The sequence below is a fragment of the Cyprinodon variegatus genome, unplaced genomic scaffold (assembly GCF_000732505.1).
Source record: "Cyprinodon variegatus isolate N-32 unplaced genomic scaffold, C_variegatus-1.0 Scaffold121, whole genome shotgun sequence".
NCBI classification, from domain to species: domain Eukaryota; kingdom Metazoa; phylum Chordata; class Actinopteri; order Cyprinodontiformes; family Cyprinodontidae; genus Cyprinodon; species Cyprinodon variegatus.
This window is the reverse complement of record NW_015150574.1, coordinates 850,437-875,971: the sequence shown is the minus strand read 5'-3', so window position 1 is coordinate 875,971 and position 25,535 is coordinate 850,437. Positions and strand designations below refer to the sequence as shown.

At 37.4% G+C, this 25,535-nt stretch overlaps 2 protein-coding genes across 5 annotated transcripts in view; both read left to right on the top strand.

Moving 5' to 3' along the window:
- The window catches only part of ccdc84 (coiled-coil domain containing 84), a 9,114-nt gene extending 6,653 nt beyond the window's left edge, over positions 1 to 2,461 (top strand). The window contains exons 9-11 of the mRNA XM_015375548.1: positions 471 to 572; positions 736 to 868; positions 1,976 to 2,461. Of these exons, the coding sequence (XP_015231034.1) occupies positions 471 to 572; positions 736 to 868; positions 1,976 to 2,093 (353 nt within the window). The 3' untranslated portion in view covers positions 2,094 to 2,461. The remainder of the gene's footprint in view (positions 1 to 470; positions 573 to 735; positions 869 to 1,975) is intronic.
- Positions 2,462 to 3,849: 1,388 nt separating this feature from the next.
- fam214b (family with sequence similarity 214 member B) overlaps positions 3,850 to 25,535 on the top strand; it is a 30,337-nt gene continuing 8,651 nt past the window's right edge. The window contains exons 1-4 of one of the 4 annotated variants that reach the window (XM_015375572.1): positions 3,850 to 4,180; positions 16,955 to 17,085; positions 24,410 to 24,600; positions 24,751 to 24,926. The gene's annotated coding sequence lies outside the window, so the exon portion shown is untranslated. Of the gene's footprint in view, positions 4,181 to 16,501; positions 16,606 to 16,632; positions 17,086 to 24,409; positions 24,601 to 24,750; positions 24,927 to 25,535 lie in introns of those variants that run through there. The other 3 variants (XM_015375574.1, XM_015375575.1, XM_015375573.1) reach the window with 3 other exon arrangements.

Sequence of the window (25,535 nt, the reverse complement as noted above, 5' to 3'; positions counted from 1 at the left end):
TGCAGTCTGGACGTTAGATGTCGCTGAAAATTATACACTGTAGCTTTAAAGGAAATGTTTTAACGGTCATGATGACTACATTTTTTTGCCTTGTGGGGCTTATTAAGAGAAACCTCCGTCTAACACTATAGAGGGGGAAAGTAAGTGGACCCTTACTGGATTCAGAAGGTAAGGCAGAAAATGGAAGAGGTTGTTGCTTTCCAGCTGACTGGGAAAGATTATACGCTATGTTCAAATTTTAAGCAGTTTCTATTTTGTTTTTCTAATTTTGTCTGTGGTGATGAAAACCTTTTGCTGATAGTTGTTTTGTTTTTTTGTTTTTCCGCTGATGATAATCAGACTGTGACAAAATAATCATGGCTTGACTCGACATGGCTCTTGACTCGAAAATTTTTTGGAATAATTAATTAAAATGATCGAGTCTAGTGTATTATCATTTCTGCTGCTCACCATTACACTCTCTGTTGTAGGAGCTGTTCCACCTTGGCTCCAAGATGATCCACTAGAGGGAACGTCTGGAGCAGCGACACAGACTGAGATCGGACCGTCACTCCAAGATTTCCTCAAACAAAGTATTAAGCTTATGTTTTAGGAGTTGCATTAAGAAGTTTATGATGACATAACCAAATTGTCTTATAAAAATCCTGAGGTCTGCATTTATATGAGCATTATAACTGTGTACTTTAGACCTGCCAAACTACTTGGTAACAACAGATTTATTATCTATTTTGGCAGAGGAGCAAGAGAAACTAAGGAAGCTTCCTCCAAACAGAGTAGGAGCTAACTTCGATCACAGCTCTCATACAGACGCCAACTGGCTTCCTTCTTTTGGGAGAGTGTGGAACAGCGGCCGGCGCTGGCAGTCCAGGTAGGTTCTACTGTGATGAAAGTATTACTGCTCCTGGTGGATGTTGATGCTTTATTGGGGGAAATAAAGAAGAAGAAAACATACCAAGAAGCTGCAATAACTATATGTAATAAGTTGGATGCTTCCTTTTGCCAAAAAAAAAAAGAGATAGGCCTCGGCAAAATGAAAGTGTTAAAATAGACAACTAAAGCAATTTGTGTCCAAAAATAGATATTTTTTTTATGAGGTCTTGGACAAGTTTGAGCTGTTTTGGAGATGTTTTATAGATAAAAATGTTTAGCTGGCCCCTTTCATAAATAAGCTACAGCAGTGTGTTTTTTTTTTTTTTTTTTTTTTTTTTTTTTTAGTAATATGTTAAGCTTTGTGTGGTAGAATTATTGAGAACTTAAATTCTGGTAAGAACAAACTATTCTTAAAGGAGCAACAATCTAAAGTTCCCCCTCTAGCTGGGCTGTTGAGCAGGATGCATAAAAACTGACTCCTCCTTCTACCTCCACCTAAGCTGCACCTCTTCACCTTTCAGAGGCACATATCTAGTGAAGAACTTAAAAACTTTATATCTGTGTTAGCAACGGAAACCTCATTTTGGTTAATGATCATCTTCAGGTGAGCTTTTCAATCCAATGAGCCCTCTCCGCCAACTTTCTCCTATGCTACTCTGCTCTCGATGGTTTTTATAAGCATGGGAGGACCTGAGGTCCGATTGGCAGCTGTCCCCATTGACATACACGCAGACACAGCCTGCCTGGCTCGTCATCAATAGTCTGGAGATTATTTTTTTTATTTCTATCTAAAAGAAATAATTGTTGCTTTAAAATATATTTTCTTTCATTTCTGCCTACTTTGATATAAGATCATAATGTATCATACACAAAGTCGTGGTTTTATTGGTTCATTCTGCTGTTTTCACAGTTTACCCATAACCAGCATTCATTAATTTGCTTTTCTAACATTCGCCCACTGCAGCTGGTAAAAATGCTGAATTGTGTTTGTTAATATTTTAGGAGACCTTTAATCACTCAACTTTGCATTGTTTAATCCAGTCTGATTCTAATCTCTTAAAATTTACTCTATAATGACTAAATACTCTGTTTTTGTCCCCAACAGGCACCAGTTCAGACAAGAAGAAGGGCAAAAGAATAAACAAAAGCGGAAGCGGGAACATGGCACAAACGGATCAAAGAAAACAAAAACAACTGAACATCATTCTAGTTCTGATATTTAAAACTTTATTCCATGCAAAAGAAATAAGGTTAAAAAAAATACATGCTGTTTTTTTACTGCTAAAATTTCTTTATTCTCAAGATTTGTTAAAAAAAAAAGTTCTTGCAGTGCTGAGACCAATAAAGCACCATCGCTTTAGTTAAAGATGACATGTAGCCTTCTGTCATACAGTTATTTGTATTATAATGAAAAGCTTTGAAACATTATGTTGAATCAGAAGCTTTGTCTTGCTTTTTATAAGACTTTTGTGTTGCTCTACACTTTAAAATTGAATTGGGAATTTTAAAGTCCCAGACTTTAAACGCAAGGTTATTTCTAATGAACAGCAGGGGGCGCATGCCAACAAAGAAAAGTTACTGTAAAAAAAAAAAAAAAAAAAAAAAAAAAGGTGTCAGCGTTGCAAAGGAAATATTGATCATCTTTTGATGAATGTTTTACTTTAAAAATTCAATATGTTGTGCACCAGTTACCTGTTAAGAATATATGGTGTAAAGCCTTATAAAGTTGACTTGTCAAGGTGGAATGGGATTTTGTATCATAATTTTAGTACTATAAAAACACATTTTAAATATAGAAAATTGGAACAAAGATGGCCTCATATAATAGGAATAGGATATATATACACATACTGACATCCGTTTTAGCACACTGATATTTCAAGTGTAGTTCCACTTCTTTGGAGTTTGAGAAATTTACTTGGTATCTTAACTTCTTGTTTCTAAACATGCTCTTCTCATCTGGGATCTCAGTGGTAGTTCATAAAAACTCATAACTTTTTCTTCACATACCTTTTTTCCCACTTTCTCCGTACCCCATAGGGTTAGCCATCACCTGTTAATCTATGGATCTGAATTTATCAAAAGACCTCCCAACTGTAATGCTAGGTAGCTCTTAATAGTGTCTCACACCTCCAGCCTCAGGTCAGTAAAGAAAATGTTATGTAAGTCTTGAAAGTAGTATCTATCCCTTTATCTGCTGTTCTGATGTGCGACTTAGGTATAAATCCATTTTCTGGGGTTTGTCCTTGTTATCCTGAGGTTCTGAGTTCAAGCCCCTCTCCCACGGACTGCCACTCTCAATCTCTGAGCAAAGACATTTAACCCCACACTGCTCCCCGGGCGCCGCACAATGGCAGCCCATTACTCCCCAAGGGGATGGGTTAAATGCAGATGTAAATGTCTTCAGTGTGAGATCAATTATTATCATAAAATGCAGTGTTAAATAGGCCTGCAGGCAATTCTGCCTTTTGCTGTTTCATTAACATGGCAGGAGATGACAAAGGCCCCAGTGCTAACATGGAAGCAGTGACTGCAGCTGCAAAGCACTGTAGGGATGCAGCTGATATATTCTTAGCTCTGTTGAAACATGGCTCACACTAATTCAGAACAAATTAGCAATCAATGTGATAAAAGTAAACTTACTTTTAGAGTTGCTGCAAAAAAAAAGAACGTAACGCCGTTTAGCTTTTTTCTCCCCAAATCCTGTGGTTAAATATTAAATATCAAGTTATTTCAGTTGGCCATAGCAGACTGGGAGGGGAGAAAAGCACGTGTAGTGGATGGAGCTTCAACTAATCCACAGTCCTATCACAATGCGCTATCGATGAATAAATTAGCATATTTTGAAAATACATAGCGGCTGGACGTTGATTGGTTAAGAGGCTTACAAACAGCCAATCGCATCAATGGAAATTGCCCAGCTGGCCACTAAGCCCCGCCTTCCTTTTTAGATGTCAGCGAATCCCGGAAATGTCGTTTAAAGAGACAGTAGGAATTTCAAGCTAAGGTTGCAACAAGGAAAAACAGCTGCGAATACACACTCCAAACAAGATTAAACGCACACAGAGGAAGGGATGTAGCCTGCTAAGTCAAACAAGACGTGTGACAAGACGTGGTTCAAGAAGTGTCCGTGTATCTCCACCCTTCGCCTCCGCGGCTCACACGGTTAACTTCTGGCTTCCATTTCCAAGTGGCAACGGCTGCAGCCAGCACGGCAGAGGAAACAAAAAGGCCAAACTCCGAGACGACAGGAATGCGTCAGTCCTCACTGTCTGACTGAATTTGCTTCCCTGCCTCCACCTTTATTCAGGTTTGTAACCACAACCATCTTCTAATTTGGTTTCCTGGTTGTCATTTAACTGCGCTGTATTGGAGTGTCTACAGGAAATGAAGACAATAGCTTTTGGTTTTTAAACTCGTCATATCGGTCATTTTGGATGAAATCCCCTCCCGGATTATCATTCGGGATTATTTTTAAGAATCAGGTGAAGGAATGGCTGGAATCCAGCTAGAGACATCTGATAATCTAGGGAGTAGTTTGCAGGATTAAGAAAGGGGGCGTTCCCCCGCTTTGTCTGTTTGCTCTGCACTTTTTTTATTCGTTTGCATTAAAAAAACTAATCCAAATGTCATGATCGCCCTCTAGGACTGTGTATTTGTCATGGAAATGATTGTGTTAATGCAGATCCTCTTATTCTAAGCATGGGTTGCACATCTAGAGACACAGTTAAAGGAAGAAAAAAAAAAAGATTAACAAGCCATGCAAGGTATCTGTAAAACAATACCTCAGGCTAAACAGTGCAACTGAGCAGGTGGAATAGCACATCAGTGGGTGTGTTGTTCCCTTTGATTGCACTTGGGAGCTGGGTTGCATCATGCAGTGAACAAGGGGACTGAGGCAGGCACCAAGATCTTGTATTATTGTTTACAAAATCTATTATTGATTAGCCTTTTATTGCATTATTAAAAGTTTTATCTCCATTGCACTGCCTCTTTTTTTGCAGATAAGTGTAGGAGAAGTGCACACATGCTTTAAATCTCACCCTCATAGCACACATGCATATGGGAATCATGCAGCTGCCTCACATTTATGCAACTGTATCACCAGTTTATCTCACATGCATATTAACACAGTGTGCACATTCACATTTTAGCAGCAAAGTTCACACCTTGCATGAAGATCCCACCCCCACCTCTTTCTCTCTGTCTCTCTCTTTTCCTCTCTCTCTGTCTGGGAGAAAGCAGTGGGCTTTGTCCTCAGCTGTGTGTGACGTCATGCAGATATTTGCTGTAACCACCCCTTAAGGCATTGTACATGTTGTTCAGCAGGCCCTGGCCTGGGCTTGTCCTGTGTAAAAAGCACACACTGGTGAAGAAATAATAATTAATTGCTGTACTATGTCGCAGGTGAGGCTGTGGAATTCAGAAAACATGTAATTTTAAAGTGGAAAGAAACTGGCAATATTGGATACTGATTGTGGGTCCCAGTTTCATAAAAAGAAGGCAATGACTGCTGCGTTTGTGTACTTCATGCTCATCCTGAAGGACTTGAATCGTATGATTGTGTACAGATGAATCTGCAGGGAACACTGGATTACGTTGGTTATGTAAGATACTGTTCATAAGGAACTGTTTGTATGTTTTTTCATCTTATTAAATGGAATCACCAGTGTCTAGTTAAGCTGTTTAGAGGATTTGTGTAATATAATTAGCATGAAACTAACTTGAGTTTTGAAATGCAATAAGGGCTTAGTCTATTTCCTACAGCAGCCTCTCCGTGCTACCTTTCCCTGCAGCTCAGTTGCAGTTCTCAGTTTTATTCATTGGCAAGTCAGTTGATAATCATAGACACTCATGGAAACCATTCATCTTGTTGTCCTCTGTGCATTCACCCTCTTAGTAAACGGAGCGCATCTCATGCGTAACGCTGTTCTGATTGCATGGTAACAGTTCATGGCTGTAATCCTTCTTTTTTGTTCTGTTCTTAAGTGGTGGTTTCTGCATGCTTTGTGCTGATGAGGGGCTTGTTGTCGGCCATTCAATGACTGTCTGCAGGATTTTATGTTCAAGATTACAGATTATTATGTAGGTTAGATCCCATACTGAACACCGCTCCGGGCTGATATTGATCTCTTATGCTGTTCATGTGACTGCATCTGAATACTGCTATTATAAATGCTAAAATACGTCCCTCAGACTTGACTAAGATATTATTAATAAAAGTTAAGAAATTACAAGAGAAACTATTTTATAGTAGGTAAACAATTTATTGTGACACACATGACTGGAATATCCTTTTTCCTGACTAGTTTTCTTTTTGTCCCCATAAATTAAGAAACCGACAGACCAATATATACGCTACTTGTTATGACTTTTTTTGAGGTATGCTGGGTTAAAGCCAGATCTTGGAAGGGCAGGTGGTGCAGTGGTCTCAGTCCTCGACGCGGCCGACCTGGGTTCGATTCCGACCTGTGGTCCTTTCCTGCGTGTCTCTGCCCCTCTCTCATACCCCCTTTCCTGTCAGCCTACTGTCAGAAAAACAAGCCACTAAAAAGCCAGATCTTTGTATCATTCTTTGTTTTCATAAGAAACGTGTCAGAAAATTGTGCATCTATGTTGAGCACTAAGATCAGGACATCGTAAAATACTCAGGCTCTTTGCTCAGTCTTCTCAGAGACTTATACAAATGGTGATGTTACGTATTGGCTGCTACATAATGGGATCAAAGCAAGTAAACATGGGACTTTGGTGCAATATAAAGCATTTTATTGTTTATATATCAGGCTGATCATTAAACAATTAGAAGGCTGTTTCAGCCTATGCTCTAAGATTGAATTCCCTTGTGCTGTGAAAGCACACAAATACTTGATGCATTTTTTTCCTTATAATTGGACTTAAAACTTGATCAACATTGAGAGAAGACTGCATGATGACTGCATTGTTTGCTGAATTAATCAGCATGGTCTTTTATTACAGTCTAAAAAAATTAAAGGATACTATATCTGGTTATGAGGACGGCTTCGTAGACTAGCAGTACTTGGCTATGTTTGTCTTTCAAGCTGCAAAGCATTTTCTGCAGTATGCATGTGTCAGATGTGGTTCTTACTTCTCTGCAATGTCTCTCAAGTAGCAACCCCTTTTTTTCAATAGCATCCATTTACTCTTTGTTTTAAAACCTGGGCTGCTCTGTGGAGCAGTGGGTAGAATTGCTGCTTTGCTGCAAAAAGGTTCCAGGGTTCCAGCTTGGCTTCTCTCCGGGTACTCCGGCTCCCTCCCACGGTCCAAAAACATGACTTTTAGGTTTATTGACTTCTCTAAATTCTCCTTAGGTGTGAGTGTGAATGGTTGTTTATCCTGTTTGTCTCTGTGTTGCCCTGCGATGAACTGGCGATCTGTCCAGGATGTACCCCGCCTCTCGCCCACCGACAGCTTGAGATGGGCACCAGCTCCCCTTGTGACCCGGCTTGGGATAAGCGGGACGGAAAGTGGATGGATGGATGTTTTTTTATTCTTGTGTCCATACCTTTTTTTTTTTTTTTTTTTTTTATCTTCTTCTGAATTCCTGTTGTTTCTAACTATTCTCCAACCTCTCCAAGTAGATAAGCTGGATCGTATAATGCCCATCATACATTTTGAAATCTTGACCGTAACTTTTGATTTCTTGCAATGCCAAGGTCTCCCTCACATTTCTGAACTGCTTTATAGTCTGAGGTCAGCAGGTAAGAAGTTCATAAGTTTGTTTTCCTCATTTAAAATGTAATAGTCTTATTCCATTGGCACCTCACTACCTGCTCAATTCAAGAAAAAAAACTGCCACTGCCATTTCCTTGAAGTGTAAGCAGGTATTTAGGTGATTATTATTATGATTATTATTACTTTGTAATTTTTGTTGTTTTTATCCTGTTTTTTTTATACCCTATTTATATATATATATATTTTTAAGATTTAACATCTGAAAAAGAAAAAGAAATGTGGGACAACAAGGATGCTTATAAGGGACAATGTGGGACAAACACAGCTGTTTCTTTTTTAACTCACCTTTACAGCGTCGCTTCACACAGTGGTCCTCATATCAAATTTAACGCTGATTCCAACAGACTTCACAAAATTCTTCCTAAGAATCACCTTTCACTGGCCTTTCCCAGTTATAAACCATCTTATTGTCTCTGTTGTGGCTGTGTTTTCTTTTATTAAATATAGTTTCCATCATGGTGGAGGCATTTTATGAGGGTTTTCCTATTTGAATGTTTTTCAGCCGCCATGTAGGAAATCCTGTAATCACCCTGGTCATCTTTTCTTTAGCTTGAGATAAACCACATCTGAAGTAACTGAAAAAGAAACAATTAATTTAAATAGTTATATTTTACACTATGCTCAAAGTTATTAGGACATTAAGTGTAAGACTGGATTGAATGTGTTTCATTTTGGTTCTTTTGAAGAATGCCTGTGAATGTAGTGCACTCTGTCCTTCCGTAGGGCATTATATATTTTTAAACAGCTTCTATACATGTGCCAGAATTAATAAGTAGATATTGGAAGGCACCTATCTCTGTATTATGTAGGTCAGCAGCACTGAGCTTATCAAGCTAAGACCTGTTCTCTCTCAGCCGCCTTCCTGTCACCATTTTACTTCCTATACGTGTCATTTGGTCTCTCTTATGTTGTCCCATTTCTTTCATAGATTTTATGGTTGTACTTCTCACTGTGGTGAATAACAGGTTGGGCTTTTTGCATAGATGGATTAACTGATCTGTTTGAATTAAACATGGCAGTCACTACCTTACAGTAAGAGAACTGAAACTTTGTATACAAATGTTTGCCGTTTAATGCATTTTCATTTTGACTGAAGCTTTCAGTCAAACCTTTGCAAGATCAAACACTGATATGCAGTGAAAACACATAGAGAGAACGGGGGAAATAGTATTTCTGCCTGTTGACAATGTGCTCTATTTATTTACCTCGAATGTTGTAATTTGGATCGCGGACTGAAGTCTAATCCAACTAAACTAAGTATTAAGGTCAAAAATCAATTAGATCTGAAAATGAATGTGCATAATGTGTAGCATTATTAGCTAATACTAATGCATTTCTTTATATTTTGTATTATCAACATGCCCACTGTATAAACTTGTTAAGCAGATGCGTTTTAAAAGATTTAATGGAAAGCGGATTATTAGAATGGTTTAAAAAAACATTTTTTTCTAGTTAGGCTACAGAAAATCATTGAATTGAATGTAGCCATGAATAATTCAGATTATCCATTACAGTATCTATTGGAGTGTTGGAATTTTTTTTAGGGTGGACATGGTATCATTAAAATTGATGTGACTTTAGGGGAAAAGTGCAAGAAATATGAAATTGTTTTATATCTTCAATATGACAGGTCCCAGGAAAATAGTCAGAGGAAGTACTTTATCTGTGCACACAGGAGGATTAACAATTGGTTGCTTGGTTTTATTTCCAATCTGAGCTACAAAAGCTGTACCTGATCAGTTGTTAGAGCTGGTTCTTATAGAAAAGTTTAAATGCACATCTCACTGCAGCCTTTGTAAATGAGAATGCAGAGATCAATCAGGGTGTCATACAGATCACAATAAAGTAGTCAAATTTAACCTTTGCTGAATTTATGTCTGTTAGGTCTTAATTTGCATGTATTTGCTGTGATATAACGCCTTTGTCTCTGTGTGAATTGTTTCCTCACTGTGTCTCAACAAAGACAAGAGATTGGTTGGTTCTTTCAGTTTTGTTTAACGTATGAAACTGCAAAAGAATGGTAGGCATCCAAGGTGCAGACAGATGTGAGTCAAAGCTATTTGCCTTTTATTTTTTTTTCACTATGATTGTAAGTTGTTGCCTCGGCAGCATATATGGTTATTTCAGTGTAAAAGACTCACCTGCCATTATATTGCTCACAGCCAAGATGAATATAAGGATTCAAAGGTACCAACAGTCTGTTTAGTCTTATTGGTTTATTGCAAAGCTTATCTTATTACATTCTGTATTTTTTCTTTATTTACACTAGTTCCCTAGTGATTGCAAGACTGGTATTAGTCATCCTTATTATTCACACTGACCTTTTGTACATTTTTAAGCTGACTGAGGCCTTTATGAGTCATTTCCATGACACCCTATGTTGCTATTACTCAAACGTACACCTTAAATTAACAGTAACGTGTTTTTCTTTGTGGTCAAACAAGAAATAAAGGACCAGATCCTGTTTCAAAACATAGTAACAGATGTAATGATGTGTTCTTACATGTATTTTGAGGAATGTTAACAGAAATTCGACATGGTTGGGTATGTTTATCAGTCATTTTGAAACTTTTTGCCTCATAGTAATTTAGTGTAATAATAATTAAATCTGAACTTTATTAATGAGTTTTTGAAATCTGATACTGCCAAACTTATCACAAAACCTTTTTAAATAGGCAAAAGTGACATATTTATACTTAATTTACATTGTCATTTAGACATTTTTAATGGATGAGTTTAAGATAATTTATTCAGGAAAATGTGCAGGACCCTTTCAGTAAGAAGTTGATTACATTATACCTATGACAGATTTTTTTTTCTGTAAATGGATAAAACAATAGATGTAACATGTATAAATCATTGGAAAGAGGAAGGAAAAGAAAATCTGTTTTCAAAACATTTTTTCAGTTGGAAATCTGAAACATGTAGATGTTTTACATCCTTTGCTTTCATACGCTGTTTTCTAAAATTCACTGCAAACTGTTTCCCTTTGAAGCCAACTAGGTTGTTAAGTAGATAAAGTCAATTTCTGTTCATGAACTTAGAGTTTGTAAGTGGAAGACTTCAAATGGGTCAAGGATAAAGCTGTGGAGATGGCACTGTGGTAAGACAAGACCCACTTTCTGGACTTCATGTGGGAGACAAATAACATTGGATCTTACCTTTATTACAGTCATAAAGGAATACTGCAGGATTATTTTGGGGGAGTGCTCTTCGTTAGGAATGATAGAAAAGCTGTTAAAAGTTAATGGTAGATTGAGCTAAATACTGGTTAATCTTAAAGTAAAACCTATTAGATGCTGCAAGAGATTTTCAGTAGATATGCTCTAAAAAGAAAATGTAGACTCTAGAATGGCAAAGCTGATCAAAACACCCTTCAATATTGTGTTTATTAACCTTATTACTCAGGGCAAACTGTCCCTCATGTTTTAGATGCATATCTGCTTCACCACACCCCATTGGTTACATCACAAAACAGTCTAGATGAAACTTCTTTGTTTTTTGGGGGGGAATTTACTAAATTATAATAGATGCTTCTAAAAGGTAATGCATAGATTTATTGATTCTGTGAATTTTCTCTCACTAATTTGGGTATTTCTTTGTTTTTTGAGTGGATGGTCAGACCTGACCCGTTTTTCTGGTTAAGCTGAGGTTTTGGTGTAACTGTGGATTGGTTTTGGTGAAGATTAGTGGTTATCGTTTGGGAAAGGCTGTCCACCTTTGCCAGAGGTCTCTTTAGGGGGATTGCTGTGCAATCCTCTCATTGTACGTTAAACTGACCTCAGGATTAACCCTGGCCTGACCTTTCTATGAGCTTTATGTTTAAATACTAGGAGCAGAAGGGACCAGAGCCACTGCATGTTAAAGTCTAATGACATGAACATATTTTTTTTACTTATGGAAATTGATAAAACAATAATAAAATAGAAAGGCAGAAGCACCAGAAATGGAGGTACACATGAACTCAAACTCTTCTTGTAATCTTCTCAACCATCCACTTTTGTTGGTAACCAGTTGGATTGGCTGGTGAAAAGGTGACCATATGCTGGTTAAAGTGCTTAAGAGGGAAGTTTTTTTTTTTCTTTCACTCCTTTGTTTTTACTTGCTATCTGACTGAAACTCATTTGCAGCATTATCTTACAATGAAAGATTCCCTGTAGCATGAAATGAAAGAGCTTTAGAGATAGGTGAAAAGACAGGAAGCTAAATTCAGAGTGAAGGATTGAGGACTGAGAGGGAAAAGAGGTGGAGGGAGAGAGAGAGAGCTTTATTTCCTGTCCTCCATGAATAGGCAGCATATTTTTCTGGAACATTCCTCTGAGCTGGCTGGGCCTGTCACCAAGACTTAGGCTGCCACACTTTTTCTTCATCTTCACATTTCCTCTAATGGCACATTTGTATATCTAGCTGTTGCACATAAGAAACTTCCTTTATTTTTTCTAATCCCCTCTGGTTGGTTCCTTAAAACATTTATTTTCTATAAACGTAATGTCTCTAAGTCCTCAGGAGTGAAATTTAAAATGAAAACCTTCCGAAAGTCTTGCATCTAATTAGAGATACATGTAGATTTTGAGAACTTGTGTGGTGAATATTTAGTCATAAAAATTAAATTGAAGAAATAAAACAATTTCAAGTGTTTTCGACCAAACTTGGCTGTATGAATATGCTCATACCAGCAGATTGCAGGATACAAAGAAAGCAAGCTTTCAAAATATTCCTATATGCATTTGTACACAAATTCATATACATATGCATTTGCATAACATAGAGAAGCCTTGCTCTGTTTGTGAATGGTCTGCGGTGAAATAACTTGATATATTTATTGCTGTCCAGTTCTTTCACATGATTCGCTTATTCATGTCCATGGCCGTTATTTGTTCATGACAGTATTGAGAGAACGTCCAACATTCATTCCTTTACCCTTATAGTTAACTTTATCTGTAATGATTTTCGGTTATTCTCACTTCAGACAATTGAAACAGTTTATCTTGCATCAGGAGGACAGAAATCTTACAGAAGTCAAGAGTACTGTAAAATATATTTAAATTTGATTGGCTTAGTCTAAAAAAATTAACACTTGTATCTACAACCTGCTCTTTGTGTTGTTTCAGCGTTACCACTCCCTTGAAGTACAAATCCCAAAATCTTGTGCAATTTCCTTCTGCAGCTGGATAGTAACAAAGGCCCAAAGCATGATACTGCCACTAGCAGTATCATGTATTGTATGATATTGTTGTGGCCAAACAGCTCAGTCTTTTGTCTTATTTTGATCCTAAAACATTTCTTCAGGAGGCATTTGTTAATCTGTTTTGGTAGCTTTTGAGCACAGGCTTTTTTCAATCTCTAATAGTATAGTAGATAATAACAATTCAGTTTTCAGTGTGTGACATGCTTGCTCTTTACACTTCATGTGTGGTTTCTAAACATCCTTGCCAATGATCTATTTTCTTAGGCGAATATGTTGGCATCCTGAACAGTGGTGATGTATTGGGGTGTGGGAAAAATCAATTTGCAGATTCCAGATATATAATATCGATCTTTTAGTACCCAATATTGATTAAAAAACAGAACAACATTTGAACCTACCGGTAATGAGGAAAAATGGGCTACCTCTGCACCGCCACTAGCAGATAGCACTGTGGAGCCCTTTTGCTGTGCGGTGCAGCGCCATGTCTGTAGTTGTGACAGTCACAGTGGAAGACGTGGACTGACTCAAACCCCAAACAATATGGATGCAAAAATATCAAAATTATCAATATCTTATAACAATTTTCAGCACTTTCTTTTATTTCTATACAATTAATTTGGTAGCCGGGAAGAATATCACAGTATAAAGTAATATTGCAAAATCATGATATTATCGTATTGTGACCCAAGTACCGTGACATGTATCATATCACAACCCATGCCAATACTCACACCTAGTGATGTATCTGAACAACTTGTACACTATCAGTATTTAAACCAATTTTTGAAAGCGTTTTTTTCTTTTGAAGACATAGCTCCAAAACCTCCTCCCAACTTGAACACATATTTAATTCCCCTCCTTAGACCTACCATGTAGAACTTTTATACTCATAAAACGCCCATTGAAACAGTTTATCGTTAAAGATTACCTCAGACCTCTATAAATGATAAAGATTATTGGTGGATTGAAGTTTTATCATGGTGGTTTATAGGTCCTATTCTGTTCTAAAATCAGCTGCATGATGATAAAAAATTAGATCTCCAAGACATGCCTCATAAGAAACTATGGGTGATAAAGAAAGGGGTATTGCACATTGAGGTCAATGAATTTATCAAGATGGTAGATGTTTTGTTAATCTTAAAGTTTCTGGACATATTGGAAAAAAAAAAACTTCAAGCAAATCTAATTAAGCATCCAAGCAACATTTGCTCATTTCACACTGTCTTGAGAAAGTTCTCCTTGAAACCTGTTTACAGACACTGAAAGATATAAATATTTGTTATTTTTTTCTGCCACCTTAGTGCATACCACTATGCAGACCTCAAACCACACAGGAGTACACACGCCTTCAAATACGCTCCCATGGGCTTTGACCCTCTCCGCCCTCATACACATGCACATCATTATACCTTATAACCCAATTCCCTGCTTTTTCCTCTCTCCTTGTCCCTAAAATGGGTGTGACTTTTGACCCTTCAGTTAAAACTGTGACTAACTGATTTTTTTCAGAGTTCTCATGTGGATTGAATTTCTGTATTTTCCTTTCAAGAAGCAACTGTGACAGTCACTTTAAAGCCTGAGCTAAATGATCAATGGCCGTTCCTTTTGCTAAACTGTTACAAAAAGCCACATTATCATCCATTTATATATATTCAGCCAATCTCTCTGTCAGCTGTGTTGACTGTGTCCTCATATGGGGAGGAGGGTCTCCACAGAGAGGACACACCCTTTAGTTTTTTTTCTCAGATATGGAAATGTCTGTTCTTAAGTCAATGATTGCAAATGGGTTTTTATTTGCTGCAGCATCAAATCTTTCAGGACAGCTTAGGGAAAATGATTTCATTCTCTCAAGATGCTGTTGAGCCTGTTTGAAAACAGGAACTTGGTCTCATCTCAATCTTTGCTCAACAGTTTATCTCACTGTCTCAGAGTTCCTCCTTTTCCTCTCTTCTATCCCCACATCTCTATATTTGGAGGTACATACCTATATATATATATATATATGTCTCAGAGTTCCTCCTTTTCCTCTCTTCTATCCCCACATCTCTATATTTGGAGGTACATACCAAAACACGACGTGTGTGTGCATGTATTTTGTCTTCTTCAAAACTCTCTGTGCCCACCTATAGGTTTATACACCCTGCGAAAAAAACATTCTCACTCCATCAAACTGCAGCAAGATGGGTCTCTGTATGTGTGTGCATATATATATATATATATATATATATATATATGGGCTCCAGCTAATGATTATTTTGCAATTTAATTACTCTGTCCTGTCGATAATTTTTTAGATTAATGATTAGATAGCCAAAGATTCTTTAAAACAATTTTGTACAATATTAAACCATGTGAAACTAAGACGTTCCCACTTGAGGAGTTCTGGATAGTGGAAATTGACAGACGGAAACATTTTTAAAATCAGCAATGCAAAATGTTTGTATTTTTTTTTTACAATGTTGACATTAGTACTTCGCTAAGTGGGTTGCTCTGTCAGCTAAATGCATGTTTTAGTCTCTATGCTGCAGTTAGCGATTAACTTATTACTAAATTAATTGACGATTATTTCAATAATCGATTAATCCAACTTTTTCCAGACCTAATAAATATATGTGTATATATATATATATACACACACACACACACACCTTCTTTGCATATAGCTGAAATAATATGATAACATATCAGAAACATGCAGATGTACATTTTCCCTCTGGGTAGAAACAGATGCAGTGTGTCACAGTTGGAAGCTAACCAGGAGGCACACATAAATCAGTAGCCAAAGCCAGACGGTGACAGTCAGTAAGTGAACCATGAAGACACACAGAGCTGTCTTTAGCTTTGTCTGCTGTGTACCATCCAGCAGGCCTATATTAAAAGGCAAACCACAGCTTCCTTATAAAGATAATGCAGCACTCTGCAGGAGGGTGTGTTTCTGTGTCTGCAACAACCACACAGAACTTTAGAACTCTGCTAAATAGGCATGCCTGGTTTTCTTTTACGTATATATTCACCTCCTGATTGTGAGTCACTGGAGAGCGAGAGAGAGGACTCTCAAATAAGCTGTGCATGTTTTTTTTTTTTGTTTTTTTTATGTAGTGAAGACTTAAACCACATTCCTGTTACATGTGTTGCATAATCATAATGCTGTTCCTTATTAGCTCACTGATGCTAGAAATACTCACACAGCTGATGGCTGCTTCTGGTGCTCTGCTGATAAACTTTTTTTCATGTCTGCTTCACTCCCTATCTTTACTTGGGCTGTTGTTTTTCTGCTTTTCCTACTCGAGGCACTTGTACTGCACAGTCTTGCATTTGTGTGGAAAAGGTGGCAGAAAAGAAAGCGGGTAAATGTATAAAGATGTGTGGCTTTTTAATCTCTTTTAATATCCATAGATGTTTTTTAAAAGTTGCATTGAGTTAAGTGTGTGTGCAGATCAGAGGCGGCAATAACAGAATACAAAATATGCTCAGAATTCATAAAGTTTGAATACAGAGAAGTGGTCTTTAACTCTGCAGAACAGGGCCAGGAGGAGCAGGTGGGCGGGCCTCTGGCTCCCTGCACTTCCTCTCCCCTTTCACTCTTCTCCTCTCCACCTATCAGAACCTTTCTCATTACAGCTGTCCCCCCTTTTGGCTCGCCAATCAGCTTGCAGCATCCAATCCCCCCTCCTTTCTTTGCTCTGTATGCCTTCACTGCTGAGTGAGCAAAGCATGCCTCAATCTATCAGCTGAGAGGAAAGCAACAGAAAGAAAACACACATAAAGGCAGAACGGCAGGACATTGAGAAAAGGTTAGGAAGAAATGACACAGAAATAGGAAAGAGGATGAAAGAGGACAAGAAAAAAACTTGGAGCCCAAGAGTGCAGAAACTTTCAGATACTTTGCACATAAACGGGAAAAAGGAGGAAAAAGTGGGGGTGGCTTAAAAGAGAAAAGGAGAAGGAGGGCACAGGCGAGGCAAATGGGGGCTGGGAGTTGTTGATAGGTTTTTGATTTGTGCATGTGTGTATGTGAATGAGGGTGGAGAGGTAGACAGGAAGAAAACAGAGAGCCTGCACTAGTTCAAGCTGGCGGACAAAACAAGGAAAGGAAGGCAAAACTTGATCTGCTTCTGTCTTTTTACTCTACGAACTGTTCAGGGCGAAGGAAACGAAGAAACAAGTGAGTCAAGACAGAGGGGATCCAGCAGATGCAGCAGAGGAGAACTGTGTCACTCCTGCTGACCTAAAAATAAAGGAAGGAAGGAGACTAACCTCATCTTTGAGACAGGGTGAGTGTGACAACTTCTGCTCTAAAGTCAAGTGCTTCACTGTTGATCTCTGTCATATTGTCAGCTGTGCTCAGATGACTCAACGTCTCCTAAAATGGCCACATGAAAGGCAGACAGACACAGGGAGGGGAGAGCAGGAGGGACGGGGGACCCTGAGTCAAACAGCATTTTCAGCAAAAATGTCACTTCGCCTGTTCAGTTCACAATGTCATGACACCACAGCCTAACTACTCTGCTTGCTCTAACCCTGATCTTTATCTGCCCCTTCCATGTTTCCATCCAACCCTCCTCTTGTCATGTTGGTGTCAAAACACTTCATCCAGATCTCTTTTAACATAGTATTTTATTAGAGAGAGGTTCATGTTCCCAAATCAACCAGTTCATTAATTGCAGTCAGAAACTTTGCATTTTTAAGAAGATACTTCAGCAAGTGTCTGTGTGTATTTCCTTTGTTATTTATCAGCCTCCAGGCACAGAACAGGCCTGGGAGTAGTCCTGGGGCTGATCTGCAATATGTTGATGAGACAATCTACTGTGGGGTGGACTTAAAATACAAGCAGGGTAGAGTGAGCATTAAGACAGGGATGAAAGGTTATTTTTCACAAAAGGCCCACTCAGTAAGACAGCTTAGGCCACAAACCTAAAAATAAGACGGTCCACATTTCTGCAGGGTGGGAAATTGTCAAAAAGTCAAACTAATGTGGCTTTTTTTCTTCTAAAGAGGTAGTTGGAAAAAACAAACAAAAAACCTTTAAACATTTTTTCTAACGTGGTGTTTTCCAACATATATTATTAAAAGAAGTAAACAGAACGAAGATGACTTAAAAGATGAGATGAGTAAGATTCATACCTTCAGCTGGGATAGGAAAGCATGATTGAGTTGAATGGAATGTTGCTAGATCTTAATGTAGGGCAAAATGCTTTAGATTGTTAGACTAGTTAGATTCCTGTATCTTAATGACCTAGTCAAAGTCTAACTCCAACCTAAAATAAGAATCAGTGAATTAACATTAATATAGTTTGACAGATGCTCTGTGTCTAAAATCTCTTCAGAAGAATAGGTATAACTTTCAAGCCTTTGAGGTAAAGGGTTAATGGTATAAGGCAGTGGTTCCCAAACTTTTCTTGTTGGGTCCCCCTTTGGTTTAAAAGAAAGTTTTGATGTCAGCTTTCATGTTTTCAAGTCACCTGCAGTGAGTACGATGCTCTTTAACTCAAAAAAAAAAAAATACAGCTTTTAAAGCTTATGTGTAATATACCTTTGTATTTACTGTTTAAGAGAAGTCGACATTTTCATTTCTTTTTTTTTTCCTTATTACCACTTTAAAATTTCACATCGAGCGCTATATATTTTTGGAATCTTTTTGGAGCATTTTCCTATTAAACTCTGCTATTAAAGATCATAAAATGAAAGGTAAGATTTTAGAAACGCATCTCAACCATCCCAGATTTTGAAATATAAGCAGAAAAAACAGAAAAGCACCTGTGAAGCAGCGAACTGTCCAGTCTAAACGGCAGCTGTGTTCCTTCCAAACACAGCACCTTTAAAGCAGGGCTGCAGAATCATTATAAAGATATGTTTTTCCTTAGCTGCTAAAAGGACAGAAAGTGATAGGGCTCTGAATGCCAGGCTTTGTCTATGTGTGTGCAAAGGCATGCATCATTTGTGTGTTGTGATTAATATATACACAGGCCAAATGTCAGGCTATTTTTTTTAGACTAGGGGCTAGCTTTAAACACTGACCCTGACACCGTTCCAGATATTACTGGGAGGCGGTTTCTAGGTCAGGCCTATCAGCTTAGCATATATCACTATGTGACACATCAATGCCTTCCAAAAGTGTTTACATCCCATTTTAGGTGTCCACATAATTAAATCACAAACTTCAACATATTTAATTTGGTTTTACTACTTTCACATAACTGCTTTGTAGATGCAGTGATTGGTCAAGTCAACTTTGTGATTAGCTGACATCTGAATTGCAATAGACTTTATTTAAGGACGTCAAAGAAAAAGGAGGATTAGTACGGTAGAAATGCAAAACAAAGCTTTTTTATTTTTTATTTTCCTAAATAGAAGACCATATATATTTTCTTCACAAGTATGCCTTTTCTCTTGGTTTTTTACATAAGACTATGAACATACTGTGAAGGTACTAGCTTTAATGTCGTAAATTTCAAACCATTCAAAATATTTGAAAAGAAGTCTGCTCCTCTTTATCAGGGCAACATCTTTCTAGGTTTGATTCTATTTTTTGCTTAGTATGCAGATTGTCTATTTACTAATCACAGAGTGTCTTAGGTATGATTTTATGCATTAATTCATTAGTGGCAATGCAGTGATTAGATCATCTTCATCTGCTGTGTTGATCTTGTCAGACTGACACAACCCTCCTCATGGTGATGAAACGAATCACCCTCATCTGACCTCTGGGCCTTTTGACCTCATGGCCAATTTCTCCCTTGGCCTTAGCACACAGCAGTACTTCTAAGTAGACGATCTTATCTACTTCTGTGAACAACCCTACATATTCAACACATCACTGCAGCTGTAAGTCTTTCTTAAATGTAATGCTCTTAGGTTGGAATGTGATTAGATCCTAATGATAATTTATGACCCAATTATGATAATTGCTGACCACATGGATGTATCTTAGTGCAAAGATTTGCATTCAAATCACTAATAAGCTGATATTGTTATGAAGACACTGCTGTGTCTTCAGAATAAGTGTTTTATCCTGTTATATTAGTTAAAAAATCCATAGTCTATTCCATGATGCAGCTTCTATAAGTGTATCAAGGAATATTCAGCCTTTAGACTTTAGAATAAAGATTTAACTGTCAAATAATCTTATGCTTCTCTTATAGAGGAACTAACACAACCATACTCTATACAAACATCTATATACTGAATGATAGGTGAAGGGCTGTTAATGTTATGTTCACTTAAAAAAAAAACTAACTAAATTAAAATGAACTGCAAATAATAAATGTTTGAAATTAAGGAAAACAAAACATTTGCAAATTGATTTTTTACTGCAGATTAGTTAGACACTAGTTAGAAGATGTTGATTTCAGTCATTGGAGATTTTATATTTGCCTCTCTAATACTAGAGGTTTGACTTTGATAAACTAACTAGTATCCATCTGCCTTCAGAACCAGTTGGAGATATATTATGTTGCTTACTGCTTGTTAACGGTTACTCATGTTCAGCACTTCAATCTTGTGTACCTGTTTTATTGAGCTATTTGGACAATTTTAGAGCAAAGCATATATTGGAGGGGAGGGGTCTGCTCTCTGTTAATTAGTAATGTGAGTCCCAGTTGTTTTGATTTAAACTTGTAAGCACATCTCATTGCAGCTTTAGCCATAAGCTCCATATTTTGGCTCTGATGTCGGAGAGGGAGCTCCTCTTGCTCCTGGTCTATTTATACGTCTCAAGATCTTAAGCCAGGGTGAAGTTTCACTGCATGGCCATAATCTTCTCTCCAGTTAGCTGCTTCTCCATCCTCCTTCTGTTTGTCATCAAATTATTTCCAGTCTTCTTCTTTGAAATATTTATGAAATATTGAGACATTTTTAGCAGTGTTTCAAACAGGATTGAATTTTTTAATGGATATAAAATATAATGGACTGATTTTATTTTAATACACAATGCAACAGGTGATCCTGAAATGCCAAAAAATTTCACTTTTATTTTTAAGTTGCCTTTGCAAAAAGGGATGTAATTTGTGACGCAAAAACAAATTGATCCATTACTGAAGGTTTTCATTACAGAGTTTAATGCCTATCAAGCCTATTTATTTATCAGTACTTGATAAATACAACTCAAGTTCCTGACATGACTTAGTTCCTCTGAACAAGATGTAATGTTGCTAATATGTAGAAAAATAATTGTAAAAATTCTCAAATCCCCTGCATTATTTAAACTGTTCATTACTTTTGAGAATGCTCTATATTATACCTATTTTTTATTAATTGTGCCTCTGATTCAAAGATCAATTTGCTCTGAAAAAAACTATTATTAGATTAGAGTTTCTAATCAACTAAATTCATTTTGTCTGATCTCCTGCAATAAGAAAGCCTTTTATTTACTGCAAAACCACTTTAACTTACAATAAACATGAGTACAGGTAGATTATCCCAGAGGACCAGCATTCAGTTGAGAGAATATAATCTGCTGGTGGGTAGTCGGTTTCTTAATCTTTTCTCTGCCTCCTGAGAGTAGAGGATAAATCCATCTCAGCTAATGCAAGGACACATTAACGCAGCCTTCAGCTTTACAAAGTGTTTTGATATTTTCACTTAACCTTTGACTTAACAGGAGATTGATATAGTTTTATACAAGTTGTATGTGTTTTGTATGATGCATTTTTTTTAGCAGTCTCTTGCTGTTCACTGAATTGTAGACTGTGACCTATGTCTTCAATATAAAGGTATATTAATTAATTTGCATTGTAAATTTGCATTGTAGACCATTTTATTTAACGCAATGCAAAGTTTTGGACAATTTATATGATGTGTGATTATAAATCATGTTTCAACTACAAGAAAAAAAAAGCTTTCTTGTAAACTACAGACTTTGGGTGATTTCTGCATATTAGTTTATACAACACAAGCTTTAAATGCAGAGCATAAAGCATTGTCACAGGGTTCACCAATGCAGCTAATAAAATTCTTGAGTTACCACATAGGGGCACACGCCCAGCAACCTGAGTTTTCTTGGGTTGAAGCCAGATTGTTTCCTTTCCACTGCCAGCAGCTCAATTGAGTCACAGAAGGACTCTGCAAGCCCTCTGCTTCTTAAAAATATGGTCAGGAATCAGGCAGGACCTGAAACTTAACATTTGGATAGTAACAATATTGAAACTTCCTCCCCCTTTTTTGTGTATTGATCCATTTAACCTTTACTATGGAGATCTCTGTTGACTGGTCTTCTGGCATATAAAAAGTTAGAAATACCAACACTTTAGATGCACACTCTCCTATATTTTCTCACCAGCATCTGTTGAAGTCGTACATATAAATGGAAAATTGACTGATCATCCTCTTCATATTTGCCTCTCTTTAGTTCGATCCTCATTAAGAGCAACTGTGACACTATCCTTATATAAAGTTTCCAAAATAGCTGCATGCATCTAAATTTGTTTTCTTTTTAGATATTTTGATTAAAACCATTTAAAGTTAAGAATCTGATTTACTTGATGGTGTTGTGCTCCTACTTTTGAGTATTTTTGATTATATCATTGACATGAAACCTAAGATTCCACTTAAGCAGTGTGTGACTGCAAAGAGAAACCATATGTTAGGTGGCTAATTATAGGTGACAGAGACTCCTTACCACGCGATTCTTTTGTATGCAGCAGTTGGAGAACATAAATACCTTATGGTAAGCCATTTAATGCACTGCCTATATATTCCATTATGAGCCCAGAGGGATGGAATATATAATAATGATAATCTCTTTATTATGGTAGTTCATGAAATGTTTTATGCAGCCATTAAAAAAATGCAGATCTCAAAGGTAATTTTGTTTGAGGCCAAAAAACATAGTGTGGTCTAATGAATCAATTGTTCTTTATATTATGCCGATGGATGTTGGGGTTTCCCTAACCTGAGAAAGACATAACACATGCGTTTACCATGGGATAAGGTTGAGCCAGAAAGCAGCAGTGTGGTGCTTTTTGCAATAATATACAGTGAAACATTTCATCTAGCCATTTATGTGGATTTTATTTTGACACCAACCAACAACCAACCCAACGCTTTGATGGCTGTGGTGTGTTTCAGTAGAAAAACAAGCCTTACCATTAAGCAAAAAAGGTTCAGAAATGGTAGAAAGGAGCAAAACAGGGTTTCAGTTATGGCTTGGGGCTCCACATTCTCAACATCTCAGTCCAACGCTGATTTGTGGGTTTGCTGGTCTAACAAGCCTCATTCCTGTAGACACGACACAAAACATAAAGACTTTCATGGATTTGTTGCTAAGTATTCGATAAAATGTCAAACTTTTATTAAATCCATGCTAAAACTGTTCAGGTATTGGAAGACCAACACGTTTCCACGCAGGTGTTGCAAACTTTATGCACGATCAGTTTAAGTAGTATGCAAACGTAGAGGTTTAGAGTGTTTCCTCTTTTCTTTTACTGTTCAGTCTGAGCTCTCCTTCCTGTTAAAGATGCATCTGTTTTTGCCCATGAACTTTATAGTGTAGCCTGAAAGAGAAATAAAATAACAAATGGCTTATGACAAGATTTATTAAAGCACCATTTGTCAGTAAGATCATTTGCATACCAACTCCAGGTCACCCAGAGTGCAGCTAGTCTCATTTCTTATTGGAAGAACAGCTCAGACATGTGAATAGATTACTCTTGTAATTCAATCTTATAGGAACGCATGTATTTACAGACTAATTTTACACTAATGAAGTGAAGCATTTCTTACTTTCCTTTATATGCCACTGCAATGTACTTCTGAATGTGTTTTCTTATTTTTTGGTGTTGTAAGGCGATTTAAGTTGTTTGGTAGCCTATCTGTGCTTAAGAAATCAAATTGCCTTACCTGCTGGGCAGATAAATATTAAAGATAGATCTATTTGTTTTTTGTTTTTTAAATCATCCTCTGAAATGCAAAAAGCAGAGTTAGTTGTTGGAGGCGGGGTAAGATGGAGACCAAATATTTCACAAGTGAGGGGCTTTTTTTTTAAATTATGCTAATTCTTCTTTTTAAACATTACTTTCATCAAACTGCTGTGTGTATTTATTTTATAACAACCCCCCATCCCACCCCCCCAAACATGACATCTACCACCATCTCAAACACTCAGTGGCTCTGCTTCTTTTTCTTCCTCTTTGTGGCCAAGTACAAAGGAGTCGTTATCCTTGGGCTACATGTTGCCATGGAGATGGCTCACTGCAACCCCCCACCGCCGCTTCCCTCCCTTCACCAAACATTCCCAAATTCAGGTCCAAGTAGGATGGGAAACAGCCCAGTTCTTTTGATGCAGGACAGTCTGGAGCCAAGTTAGCTCCATGAAGTGACTCCTTCATGTGTGATTATCAACTCAAAGAGTTTGGGGCCTTTGTGTTTACACTGACGGATGTCTTCAAGGAAAACATGGAAATGAGAAAAGTTCTTTATGGATTCTTTTACACTCTGCTTGAACAATTACTTCTGTATCTTGACTAATGTGGCCGTTTCTGCAGCCATGTTATGTTTACATCTTAACTGTTCATGCGTTTACCATGAGAAATGTTGCTTTTTAGTGAGTTTCGTTGATATTCTTTAACTTCTAACAGTTTTGATGTGTCTCTGCTTCTTCAGGGAATCTGGGTGGAATGACCCAGCCATGATGCCACAGCCGTGTCCCAAGTCACACCCAGGTAACCACGGAAGGTTCACCTGGCTGTCAGCCAATCATAGAGGGAGTGGCAACAGAATTACTGCCAGCACGGATTCACAGATCTTCCCTTTCAAGAGCTCTCTGCCGTACTGACACTGCGACAATTACTGGTGTAAGGAATTTGCTATAATCTCAATGTGATGTTTCTTAGTTTTTATGGATAATAATAAAAAAAAAGATAAAAATCTTCTAATCCCTGCTCTCACAATCTAGTTTTCTGACACGTATTGGTAGTAGTTGATTTACCTTCTGATTTTCATAGGTGTGAGTGGTTGTGCCATTAACATATTGGTCCTGCTCCCCGTTTCCTGGTTATCTGCTTGGTGATGACGGCATCCTTTCATGCCAGCTTCAGGAAACATGGATGAAATCCAAGAATGGTTTATTTAGACACATCTTTCTGATGTATCAGAGACTCATCAACACAATTACACAAAGGTGAGACGCTGATCTTCTCATTGTTGCTAACAAGCCAATCAGGATACTGAAGAAAATGATGCAAATGTTTTGTGTTTTACCAACTTGATCTGTGTGCTTACTTCGCATTGTATTCTTTTTATTTCGTTTTAAGGTCAAATATGATTCTTTTTTCATGTTGCTCATATTATACAGTAACATAGTGAGATCAGTTACTAGGGATGCTATATCTGCTGTTTCCTTTATGCAGCTTAGCTCACCTATTCCTGTAATCTAAAGTTCAACTTTGTTTAAAATTCAAACAAGGCCTGTTGATTCATATTGCTAGATTTAATTTCATTCCAAACTATAAAACAACACAGAAAAATGCGGCTGATTAAATATTATATCATTTCTGCTTGACTGAGATGATTGCATCAAGCCACATGATTTGGCAGCAATCTCTCATCCTGAGCAAGTTGTGGCAAGAGTGGAGAGAAACCACTCCCTTTGAACAGGAATAAATCTCCAGCCGAGTCAGGCCATCTGGCAGAACAGTAGACTTTGACCCTAGCAGTAGAAGGTCCAAATATGAAACGGGGAATATAGATTATAGTTTCTTTCTACTTTTGATTCATTTACCATGTAGCA